The sequence below is a fragment of the Stegodyphus dumicola genome, chromosome 7, assembly GCF_044657685.1.
Source record: "Stegodyphus dumicola isolate Sdum_Otavi_A_Nest chromosome 7, ASM4465768v1".
NCBI lineage: Eukaryota > Metazoa > Arthropoda > Arachnida > Araneae > Eresidae > Stegodyphus > Stegodyphus dumicola.
This window is the reverse complement of record NC_140774.1, coordinates 123,927,721-123,940,305: the sequence shown is the minus strand read 5'-3', so window position 1 is coordinate 123,940,305 and position 12,585 is coordinate 123,927,721. Positions and strand designations below refer to the sequence as shown.

The following is a 12,585-nucleotide window of genomic DNA, read 5'->3' as shown; positions in this document are numbered from 1 at the left end:
TGCTCTTCGAGAAAGGATACGAACAAAATTGGACAAGAGAAATTTTTAAAATCCATAAAATAATTCGTCGAAATCCTATCGTCTATAAATTAAGAGATTTAGCGGGAGAAGATTACAAGGAACCTTCTATAAACAAGAATTACAAAAAGTAGCGGACTGTGGGTACTATCCTGTCGAAAAGGTACTGAAGACAAGAAAGCATTGGGGAAAATCAGAATACTTTGTTAAATTTCAGGGTTACCCTGAAAAATTTAATACTTGGGTTTCAAATTTGAAAATGATATAAAAACATGCGTACTGTATTTTACTTTTCATTTGAGCGAAAATATCCTTCTACGTAACACTCATAAGCGATAGCTCTAGGAGATTTTTTCCAGACAATAAAATTTCTCGATTTATTACCCAACTACCGTCTCCTATTGATCTTAGTAATGGGGACTGGGAACTAGCTCTCCTAAATATTATTTACCCTCATTCATGGTATAATGTCGGAAAAGATAATAATTTATTTGGGTTTGCTGTTCACAATGGAGAACTGGAAGGACGGCATATTCCTCCTGGTTATTATGAAACAATACCGGACATATTAAAAGCTATGACTTTAGTTTCTCATAAAAACAAAATTGAATTTTCTTATCATAACATTACGAAAAGAGTAATGATAAAGACAGATGAACAATCAAAAGTGGTTCTTCACGGAGGACTAGCTGAGCTCTTAGGATTTGAACCGGGTGTTTACGAAGGAAGTGTCCAAAGTCCTTTCGTAGCGAATCCGAATGGTTTTTTCCCCGTTATGTATGTATACTGTGATTTAGTTGAACCACAAATCGTAGGTGACGTACAAGCCCCCCTTCTGAAAATTGTAACAGTGGAAGGGAAAGACGGAGAGATTATTGACAAACATTACTCTCGACCATTTTATTTACCAGTGATTCGCCAACATTTTCAAACGATTGAAATCGAAATAAGGTCTCATTCGGGGAGTCTGGTGCCGTTTGAAAGAGGTAAAGTTTTCATAGTGCTCCACTTTCGTTTGAGACAAATTCTATAAAAAGCTTTACCAAAAGAAAAAATTATTCATTCATAGTGTAAACGTTCTAAAAGCTGTATCAAAAATGCTCATTCCATATGCTTGTTGCACCAAACACTTTGAGGATTATTATGTGGGACAAACTGGAAAAGGTCTGCCGTATTATCAGGGAATGGTTTTACAGAAAGGATACGGAATAGGTGGATTTTTTGCGAAACTTTTCCGTAGTGCCATGCCATTTTTAATTAAGGGAGCAAAAACTGTTGGAAAAGAAGCTCTACGTGCAGGAACGCAAATTGCAAACGATGTGATATCAGGAGAAAATTTTAAATCAGCCTTTAAAACCAGATCTAAAGAAAGTGGAAAAAAATTAGCAAGGAAAGCAGTTCAAAAAGCAGATGAGATGATTGGTCACGGAAAGTTTAAAAGGAAACGCAAATCTCCCAAACGTTTCATTTCGTCTAAAGCCAGGAAAGTGCAAAGACGTGACATTTTCAACTCATAATGGCTTTCCTCTTAAAAGATTCTCCAGAATGCGCCAAATCTGAACTCGATTTATTTACATTACCTCCAACCCAAACAGTTATAGAAAGAGGACAATGGATAGAATTTCATCCCCTTGCGAATGTGTCGGATGGAAGTCCTGTCGAATTCAATGTCGCGGGTAGTGGCGATGACTATTTGGATTTATCTCAAACTCAGTTATACGTCATAGTTAAAATTTTGAAAAGCAATGGCGGCTCTCTCGGAAAAGATGATAAAGTGGGACCCGTGAATTTGTTTCTGCACTCCCTCTTTTCTCAAGTTGATATAAGCTTAAATGAAAGACTTATTTCCTCCAGCAATAACACGTACCCTTACAGAGCCATCATAGAAAAATTACTTAATCATGGTTTTGATACGAAAACTTCTCAATTATCATCAGAATTATATTTTAAAGATACAGCAGGCCGTATGAATGTTTTTGATACTGCGGATAAGCAACCTAATGAGGGATTCAATAAAAGAGCAGAAGAATTTAAACTTAGTGCTACAGTGGATATGATTGGACGGCTACATCTAGATATGTTTCATCAAGAAAGACTTTTGTTGAACATGGTCGATATGAAAATTAAACTTATCCGCAGCAAACCGGAATTTTGTTTACTGGGGGAGGGGAATTTTAAAGTGTCATTGGAACATGCCTCATTATTTGTACGCAAAGTTCGAGTCAGTCCAGGTGTAATTTTAGGGCATGCAAAAAGTTTAGAAAAAGCGACAGCGAAATATCCTATCAACCGAGTGCTTTGCAAAGTGTATTCCATTCCATCAGGAAATATGAGTTTTGTTCAAGATAGTATTTTTACGGGCCAGATGCCTAAACGCTTAATTGTTGCTTGTGTCGATAATGATGCTTTCAACGGAAACTATAAAAAATCTCCCTTCGAATTTAAGCACAATCATATCAATTTTATTGGCATTTACGTAGATGGGCAACCTATGCCTCACAATCCTCTTCAACCTGATTTCATGAATAAAACCTTTATTCGTGCTTATCAGAATTTATTTGCCAATGCAGAAAACCGAGGATTGTATCTTTCGAGATCAGAGTATCCAGAAGGATACTGCTTATTTCTTTTCGATCTATCACCTGACTTGTGTGATGGTTCTCACTTGAATTTAGTCCGTCATAGTAATTTGAGACTGGAGGTAAAATTCGGTTTCCCTCTGCCAATAACAACATCGTTAATAGTCTATGCAGAATTTGAAAACTTAATAGAAATCAATAAATCTAGAAATATTATCTACGATTTTGGTAACTAATGAATTCTTCAGAAATTCATAGAATACTCTCTCATGACAAATGGACAGCAAAGTACTACACTGGAGTTTTCCCTTCAGATAAAATCCCAGATGTTCATCGTTTCCCAGCAGCTATTGTAGTCAACACTGATAAACACAACGAGAAAGGGACGCACTGGCTGGCTTTCTTCATTGAAAATAATCAGACTTTAGAATTTTTCGATTCTTATGGACTTCCTCCCATGACTTATGGTGATGACATAGCAAAATTTACTAGCAAGTTTAACTGTGTGACATGGAATCAAGTTTCTCTTCAGAGTGTAACATCAAATGTTTGTGGACAATATTGTACTTATTATTTGTTAAAACGATGTCAAGGATTATGTTTGGAATCAATTGTATCTAATCTTTCTGTAAGAAATAGCGATTTTCATGTATTTCATTTTGTGAAGAAAAGGTATGGTGTAAAAATGATTTTTAAGAAATAAAATATTAATTTGCTTGGAATTTTAGTTTTGTCTTTCTTATTAATAAAGTGCAATTTACAATTTTCTTAAATAACTTTTCTTTTACCTTTTAGTTATAGAATAAATTTTAAAGGTTTCATTTAAGCTTAAAAATTATTTTCCATTGTAAATTACTGAAATCTGCACATTTTTTAAGGAAAAAAAACTTACCTTTAAAAAAAAATCTGGATCATTTTTTTTCAACCTGAAATTAAAAAATATTTTTTCACACATAAAAACACACCAAATTTAACTAATATCTTTCTTTTTATTTAATATTTTATCCAAGAAGTTGAATACAATTTTCTTTTCTTTTTTACACATTTAGGTTTAGCATACATTGTAAACAGATACTTGTTTTTTACAAACTCCCTGGGAAAATCTACAACATCTAAGAATTTTTTAAACTCTTCATAACCTACAGGCTTGGTCTCTTGATTTCTTAACAAATAATTCACCAAGTCTTGAACATTAGAATTATTAATTTTAACTTGGTTCATGATTAATTCTTTAGATGGAGTCCATGTAATAATATCATTGTGAAGTTTTAAAAAGTCTATAGTTCTTTTGGCAATGTTCTTAAATTTCACTGGAGCGGAATTCACAATTTCTTCTTCCATGGTAAACTTTTTCTCTTCTTCTTTGCTAAGCTAAACACTTTCTTGTGTTTCTGATTTTAATTGGGGAAATGATACATATTTTTGAAGTATTTGAAGGTATTGCTTGGCTTTTTCATCTTCGGATAACTTCTCGTTTAAAATGGTGCTCATTTGCTGATCTAAATCTGATAAATGGTTTTCAGCAAATTCTAATTCTCGATCCGAGGGGACAAGGATAAATTTACGAGCGAACTCCATTAATTAATGTGCTCAGTACAGAAACTGCGGCAGGAATGAGCAACGAAAGAAATCCATCACCTTTTTGTACCAATAGTCTCCGTTTTTTAAATAAGGGTATCTTTTTATCACCTAATGTACGCAAAGTCCGTTTATATACGGCCAGTTTACGTTTCTGTCTTTTAGACAAAGGAACGTTACCCTGTAATACATTTAAAGCACATTCACATACACTTTTAATAACACTATTGGGACATTTTCTTAGAAGAGTTTTTTTTTACTTTACTTTTGCCTAGGAGTTTAAGATGTTCCAGGCTCGACATCTGGACCTCAAATGATTGGTACTTTAACAATTCCTTCTCTTTTATAAAGGTCGCATAAGCAACCGCTTTTTGTGCAGATCTTATATTTTAGGACATTTTTTAAATAATCTAATTTTCAAAAAAAAAAAAAAAAAAAATTCGGTGTGGCAAATTTTATTCTTTTACAATGTAAAAGAGAGTTTTAAATTTTAAAAAACCTACAAATTAAATCACTGAAGGAGAAAACTTGTTGAGTGCAACAGCAACTAACGGAGTTCATAAACAAAACGCTTATCTGAAGGGAAAATGCCTGTACGTAACCTTAACATTTCTTGGGTTTCTGGTCTTAAATCTATTAGTAAATAACTGTAAGGGTTTGAAGTTGCATCCTGGAAGACTTCCTGAAAAGCCTTTGTTTTCCCGGGGAACATCTGCCTTGCCAAATGTACGACTTGACATTTATCTCTAGGATTTTTGAACAGTATCATGTAATGACAATTCAAATGAATGGTTCGCATCTCTTTACCCTGCTGAAATAAATTTTGAACGATAAATATTATAGAAAGATTTCGGTGATGGCTTCCTTTCGTAAAAAGTTTACTTAAACGAGTATCGCTCGCTAACTCAGACATTAAATCATCAATGATAATTAGTGCATTTTGCAGGGAATTGAGGTTCGATGGTAGTCCTTCTTCAAACTGCACATTTTTCATTTTACTAAAAATAGGTTGATATGCTCCATAGCAATAAATTATACGCTGAGGCATAGGAGAAAGCAGACTTTCTTCGATGACTCGTTTCACAAAATATGTCTTACCGGATCCTGTCGGACCGCTGATGAGAGATGTGGAAGGGTGTTTCAACACAGGCCACTCCATTTTGTGGGGTACTGATGATCTTCAGAAATGTGTGAAGCTTTATATACTCCTCTCGTTTAAGAAAAGGCTAAGAAAAAAAAAGAAAAAAAGTCAACCACACAATTTTAAAATTTTACTGCAAAATATAATTTTTTTTAACATTAATTCAACAATAACCCTGCAATGAAATAAAATAAATGAGATGCATACCACTTAAAATCCATAGGGAACAGTAGTTAGATCTTCTTTTAGGACTCTTTTGTTGTAAACAATTTTGTACAGTTTTGTTTCTGCCTTAGTTAAAACTTTCCTCTTTTTGGCATCTCTCATGATTTTATGTTCATCGTACATGGCGATTGTTGTTTTTCGATCCATCGAGCACACTAAATTCTTAATCTCCAAAAAATTTAAAATCTGTTGATTTTTGAAGTTGAGGGAGAAACCTCGAACTTTACAGCAAGTCATTCCTCGGGCTGTTACATAAGCGTAATTTTTAGGGCCTCCTGAATGGGGGAAAAAATATGCTACAGAAACTACAAGAATAAAAGATCAACCTAATAAAAAATAAAAATAAAAATGAAGCTCACCAGAGACAAATGTAGTAATAGTATCTCCATTGAGTTCATCTGTAAAATCCCCCCAAAAATTACCAAGAGGCGGATCGTTGGTAAAATCGCTTGCGTATATAATTGAATCCGTGTCATGATACAACACAGCACGGCCCAACTTCTCCATTTCACTGTAAAGCTTTAACCGTGCCCATGCAGTAGTAAAAGCTGCCAAGAACACATTTGTGGATGTGTCCTGTGGAACAAAATAATGTTTATAGTCCCATTGCACAGCAGCTACTTCAGGAGTCGGAAAATATAAGTCTTTGATCTGGAGGAAAAGTTAGCAGGTTGCAAGATTAATCATTTAAAAATATACATCTTAATTTACATTAGAAAATAAAATTACAAAACTTACATTTTTTGTTGGATCTGCAAATAATTTATTGAAATCAGGTAATGTATGAACATAAGTCAAACGTATCTTGTTCAGGTTCATTCCCCATCTTTAAAGAAAAAAAAATATATAAGAAAAGAATGAGCATTTTTTTTAAGAAATAATAAATGATATAAAGATGTGAAACAACTCTTTCTATTAAAAACATTATAATAATTATTTACCGCCCCCAGAAGCTGTTCAAAGCCAATTTGGCTACTTGCCGTCTTCCAGGATTCTTCTTAATATTAAATTCATCAAGCTGCACACCCTCTCGCTCAAAATAGGCTTCAATGTAGCGTTTTCGTTCGGTCGAGCTTACACAATCGGCTGGCCAGCCGCTGCTTTCTTGTTTTATTTTTAAAAACAAGTTGATATAAGATTGAAATAGAGTATCCGTAAATTGAGAAAAATGTTACACTTCATAAATCTGAAAAAAAAAAAAAAAAAAAAGATAGTGGGAATATGAATATAATAATATACAATAAAAATACATGCTGTGACATTTATAACACATTCAATAATACTAATAATTACCCAAAATACTTACCTTTGTTATACAGTAACCTTTTTTCACTGCTAATTTGACTTCTTCAGTCACCCATGTGCCAATGATGGCTCTCTCATCATCTGAGTGCTGGCAAATGCCTTGATACATTAATTCAGCACAAGTCTTGCAGAGGGGAAACATCAGTTTATTTTGTGCTCTGTACGGCAATACGGGGAGGTATAAACCTCGAGGAGGCAGTATTCGGCACTTTATAATACCGAAATAGTTTTCCAAGGCATCAAAATTTTCAGTAATAATATTAGGGTGTCCGACGGGGTACAAACAGTATTTATTGACCTAGGAAAAATTGAAAAAATATGAATAATCGGAAAAGCGATTTTCTTTTTAAATAAGACATGCGCGTTTAATAAGATTATTTTATGCCAAAACACAGAAAAAAAAGTATTTACCCATGGATACAGTGAAGTGAAATCCACATACTTTGCATCACCCTCATAATACAGCTGAATGGCATTTGTCCGCCCACCGAAGAAAGCATCTTTAGGATTCAATCGATCCTGAAGCTCGTGACTTAGAAGAAAATATTTTACATTTTCATCTGTTTTCTTTTTCATCTCAAACTCATGCTCCCACATTTCAATTACATTATACCCTCGATCACGTAGCTGGTAAGTCTTGTCTACCGTTTGTTGTAGCAATGTCGACATGGGTAATTTTGTTATGGGGTGGAGTGCATCTCCGTCAAAACAGGTGGAGCAACCGTGAAAGAAACATCCCTGCGATAGTTAAAAATTTTTTCGTATAATACCAATAAATAAATAAATTAAATAATATATTTATAAATAAATAAATATTGAACTCTTACGTAGTATTGATAAACAGTATTTGTTTCTTTGCAATATCCGTCTACAGATATACCATCCAATCGTCTTTCTCCTTTTCCGTTCAAAGCGTGTTCGATTTCAATGCTCTCTTTTTGGGCAATAAAATCAAGCCAACGAATACAGTCAGGACTATGATTCGTGCGATTGATATAACCTCCTACAGGTATCATTGCGATGGTATTAGGTATTATGTGTCGGGATCTGTAAACCGCCATACACGCTGATGCAATGGTTATGTAACTGAAAATAAAACGGACAAGAAAAGTGTAAATCATATATACATAAAGTATACATGCACGTATACAATACGTTGTTACAAAATGACAAAACCATGTAAAAGAAAAGGTTTGTAAAATACCAAAAGGGGTCTACTCCTGTAATTTCTAAAAACTGATTTCTAAATTCAACGCAACATCTACGAAGGATATCAACATCTGATCTGAAAACGAAAAGAGTAAATAAATAAATAAAACATGGTACCAAAAAAAATACACCTAAAAGACGGATCATAATGAAGGATTAGAAATAGATTGTTGATACAAACCGGCAATACGTGAGAATTTCTTCTTGGAAATCAAATATATCCTTCTCGTGTTCTTTATGCCATTCCAAAAAGGAGGTTCGCACCGCACTAGTCATACAATCAGGATTGTAGTACTTAGGCTCAGGTAAAAATCCCACATAATTTTGATTTTCTTTCTTGTTGAAAAGGTGCGGAAAATATCCTTTTTTTAGTTCTGTAAGGCCGAAACAAGCAGGCAGCTTTGAGAGAGCCATCGGCAGGAAATTAAAAGAATCAATAAGTTTTATGTTGAGGGCGGTATGGGTGATTACCATCACTTAAGAGCCATTAGGGATTACTTCAGGTGCCGTACCCTGTTCTAAAAGCCATGCCATTATAAACTGACCGTCAAATCTGTAAAGAAAAAAAAATTATTATATTTTAAAAAATGTATTATATTTAAAACAATAGCCCTATAATATATATATGCAGATTAAAAATAATAAGAATACATTTACCCCTTCATATTGTGTGCAATAACAGTGTAATTTTTGTGCACTGTTGTAAACAGCCAAGAGCAGAATTCATGACATGCTTCGTATCCTTTAAATATTTTCTCTTGGCCATCTTTGTACTGCGCTACAGCAAAGTTTACGATGTGTTCCCCTGATGATTGGTCAGTTTCGAAATCAAAGAAAATTAATTTATCGGATGGACTTTTCGCAGAAATGAGTTGTAAGAAACAATGATGTTCTGACGCTATAACATACTCTTTACACGAAGGGCATTTGATAATCCCGCAACGATGTAAAATTTTAGGACACTGCCGTCGCATGATAACTTTTGAGCATTGTCTGCACTGATACATCTGTAATTAGGAAAAAAAAAAGTAGAACAAAGATTTTTTAAAAATATATTTAGAAAAAAAAAGTTTTAAAAATGTAAGTATTAAAAACTTTTTTTCCCCCTAGTTGAGTAATACTTACCCTATCGCATACTGAATGCTCTTGTCTACCTGTGACGGCTTTATGCGCTGCAAAGCAGTCCTCAGATTGACAGAGGCGATCACAATCTTTACATCTTTTAGGCAATGCTGGAACGCATTGAAATCTTAGGCAGACATGGCACATATTGTCACACCTGTGATCTTCTGGACGGTCATATGGCTTTTCACAATTTTCGCAATAGTTTTTCGAACCATAAAAACCGTGTAAATTTGTAATGACATCAAAATGGCCATTGTGTTGCCACAAATTAATGCGACGAGTTCGATATCTTCCTTTATACGAGACCTAGAAATAAACAGTTTATAAATATAATTTCATTTTACATTTTTTTTTTTCAATTTAATTAATTTTTTTTGTTTAAAATCTTTGGCTTATTTTATTTAAATTTTCACTGCTTATTACTACGATTTGTATATTTAGATGATTTTCAAATGTGCAGATTTCAGTGTATGTACAAGGACCAAGAGGAACTCCAGCACACTTGTGTAATTCTTGAGCTCGTAGCATTAGAACAGATCGTCTCCGATCCCGTAGAGAATTAAGCGCTGACTTGTCTTGCTCAAGATAAGCTAGGGCATATACGATTGCTTTTGCGCAACACAACCCTTCATCATCTGACGGGATGGAAAGGACAGAGCGTTTTTTAAGACGACCTACTTGAATGTTCATTATCTTTGCTCTACCTGCACCGATATCCCTGCGAATCGTGATCACATCTACTAGGAAGCCTGAATCCAGCCGAATTTCATCTTTTGACTGCAGAACTTTCATAATAACCGATAATACGGTCTCCACCGTCATGGAAGATACGGCAATAATTTTCGTAGACATGGGTTTATCCAATCCATCGGCTTGGATACACATTCGTATCCAATCTGTCGGCCTTAGATTTTCTGTTGACCGTTGAATTAATATTTCAAACAGCTGTCTAACAGATTCAGTTACGGCTAGAAGAGGCCTGTTGCGAATATTTTGAGGCAGACGATTCATATCAACACGTGCCTGGAAGGTTATTTCCTCGCCTTGATACTTTCGGTTACGACGCCGTGCCTTCTCTTTGAGTATAATAGCATTTTCCATCTGGAAAGAAAAGAACATAATTCAGTGTAAATGAAAATAAGCACACACGCAAACACACCATAAGCCCTAAAACAGGAGAAAAACTCACATTTACTGAAATGTCATGTTCCACATATGCAGGTCCTTTAGATGGAGCAGAAGGTTGAGTCTAAAAGATGTATAGACATCACAGTGATATGAAAAACATAACAAACATAGAAAAACATAAAAAACATAGAAAAAAATAATTCTCATATATATTTATATATATATTAAAAACTGATATTACCTCATATCCCGAGCCTACTTGATAGTAAAGAGGCAAAACCAAAGGATTCTCCAAAAATATCTGCGAAGTTTCACTTAAGAGCTAAAGAAAAGTAACAGTTGTGTTTAGAGAAATTTAGGTTCAGCTTATATAAAAAAAATACAAAAAAAACTACGTACTTCATCTCCTGAATCACTAAAATAATTTTCAATGCCGTCAATAGAATTTTCGATGAATATTTGAGATGTTTCACTCAGGCACTAAATAAATTAAAAATAGTGAACAGTCTTTTTCTAGGTGGGGCAAAAAACTATACATTGTAAAAATAAGCCACAGAAGGAAATAAATAAAACTAGCTTACCTCATCATCAGAATCTCTTAAAAGCGCATGGAAATCCTCACACTACAAAATAATAGTATTTTTAATCATGTAAGTATTACAAACACGTGGTCAAAGAACAATTGAAAATAATATGGCGATATAACTGTTTTGAAACGTAATATTACAAACACGTGTTTCAACAAAACAGGGTAAAATATAATAAAAAAATCTAAGCCGTGTAAATAAAACACATAAATAAAATTTAGCTTACTTGATCATTAGAATCTCTTACAGATACATCGGAATCCTCACACTACAAAAAATTTTAATTGCGTGTCAGTATTACAGGCACGTGGTCAAAGAAACAAAAACAAAACACTAAAATAATAAAATTAAACACATAATAACCTTAATACATTTTATATCTAAATAAAATAAAAATAAATAAAATAAATTTTAAATATGAATACTTACTTGATCAAAAAAGGGTTCCAAAGAACGTTTACTGTTTCTTGAAGCCATTTTCGCAGATACGAAGAGAATTTCTTGTTTTTTCAAAAAGCGTGGTAACAAACTTCTAGAATTTAGCAAGTAATGAATTTCGGAGGCAATCCAGCGGTTGAAACTCGGCTCCGAACTTTTTACTTTGTCTGAATACGCGGATTGGTTAAGAGGGCATGACATCATTTTTCTGCTTTCTGATTGGTCCACAGAAATGTATTCGTTCACCTACGCGGATGTCTACACAAAGGGAGTGAAAAGGCAGACGCCATTTCCCAACCAAATCATGCACAAACATGATAAGGGTGACGTCATTTACCCACCAAGAAAATTCTTCAAAATGGCGGCTATAGAGGAAATCCAAGATGGCGGAGCACGGAAAAACCTTATGCAGATAATTAAGAACCATATCAACCAAGGAATTGTGGGGTATCGCTTAAAGACTTGGATTCGGTCCCCCTCAATCCCTTTTTATTAATTATTGGGTGGTAGCGAGTTCGTACCCCGTGAAAAGGAAATATATTACATTTTCATATTATTTTTTTTTACGATCCTGTTACTTTTAGATGATGTTCTGGACGCTAGATGGCGCCAGCAGTAACATAGCTTCAAGAAAATCAGTACAGATGTAAAAATATCATTTTAACTCTTTCCCTGCAGATAATAAATAATTTTAAAAAATTTCTTCCATTCGAAAATAATATCACCCACTTTGAAGAAAAAAAATTCATTTGATAAATTGAAAATATTAATTAAAAATTAAGCATAAAATAATCTTTATAATATCTTAAAGAAGGTAATCAATGTTCGAAAAAAAATTAAGAAATTAAAATATATGTCTTCTACCCCTCTTTCATCGTTTAAAAGAAACTTTTCGATCGGTAAACTCGTTGAACGCTTTGCCTTTTTTTTTTGTAAGTACGAATTTTTAGTCTTCTGTGGTAACAAAAGCGTGGCTCAGTGGTTAAAGCGCGTAGCTGGAGATCTCGACATCATGGGTTCGGTCCCACGCAATTTTTGAAACTGTCATGAAGGGCAGCATAAATCACCGTACAAAACAAAATGGCCGATGTTCTCCAAAGACCACGTGATTAATAAATTAATTAGGTAAGTTAAATAATAATTAATTAAATCCTTCATAAATACTTACCGAATAAAATTAATGAATGCCTCGGCGATTCAGCACGCACGGCATGGCGGGAAAAGGATGAGTCATTCCAAAGGAACACCACGT

The 12,585-nt window shown here is 34.0% G+C and overlaps 3 protein-coding genes across 4 annotated transcripts; 1 reads left to right on the top strand and 2 right to left on the bottom strand.

The window, feature by feature from the left end:
* Positions 1-1,534: 1,534 nt before the first annotated feature.
* Positions 1,535-2,833, top strand: LOC118186519 (uncharacterized protein F54H12.2-like). The gene has a single exon (XM_035356635.2). It carries the CDS (start codon positions 1,535-1,537, stop codon positions 2,831-2,833), a length of 1,299 nt encoding a protein of 432 aa, XP_035212526.2.
* Positions 2,834-6,051: 3,218 nt separating this feature from the next.
* Positions 6,052-9,093, bottom strand: LOC118186522 (uncharacterized). Of its 2 annotated transcripts, XM_085820783.1 has the most exons (8): positions 8,713-9,093; positions 8,237-8,608; positions 8,051-8,131; positions 7,674-7,932; positions 7,258-7,584; positions 6,848-7,144; positions 6,483-6,727; positions 6,052-6,367 (listed from the first exon to the last, which is right to left on the bottom strand). In XM_085820783.1, the coding sequence occupies exons 2-7, from the start codon at positions 8,527-8,529 to the stop codon at positions 6,713-6,715; spliced, it is 1,272 nt and encodes a 423-aa protein (XP_085676909.1). In that variant the 5' UTR covers positions 8,530-8,608; positions 8,713-9,093; the 3' UTR covers positions 6,052-6,367; positions 6,483-6,712. The 2 variants fall into 2 exon arrangements, with proteins under 2 accessions (XP_085676909.1, XP_035212529.2); XM_035356638.2 differs by lacking the exons at positions 6,052-6,367; positions 6,483-6,727 and having other exon boundaries at positions 6,761-7,144.
* LOC146996334 (uncharacterized) lies at positions 9,094-11,372 on the bottom strand. The gene is made up of 6 exons (XM_085821425.1): positions 11,325-11,372; positions 10,890-10,931; positions 10,708-10,788; positions 10,550-10,630; positions 10,370-10,429; positions 9,094-10,281 (listed from the first exon to the last, which is right to left on the bottom strand). Exons 1-6 carry the CDS (start codon positions 11,370-11,372, stop codon positions 9,559-9,561), a joined length of 1,035 nt encoding a protein of 344 aa, XP_085677551.1. The 3' UTR covers positions 9,094-9,558.
* Between the last annotated feature and the right edge of the window lie 1,213 nt (positions 11,373-12,585).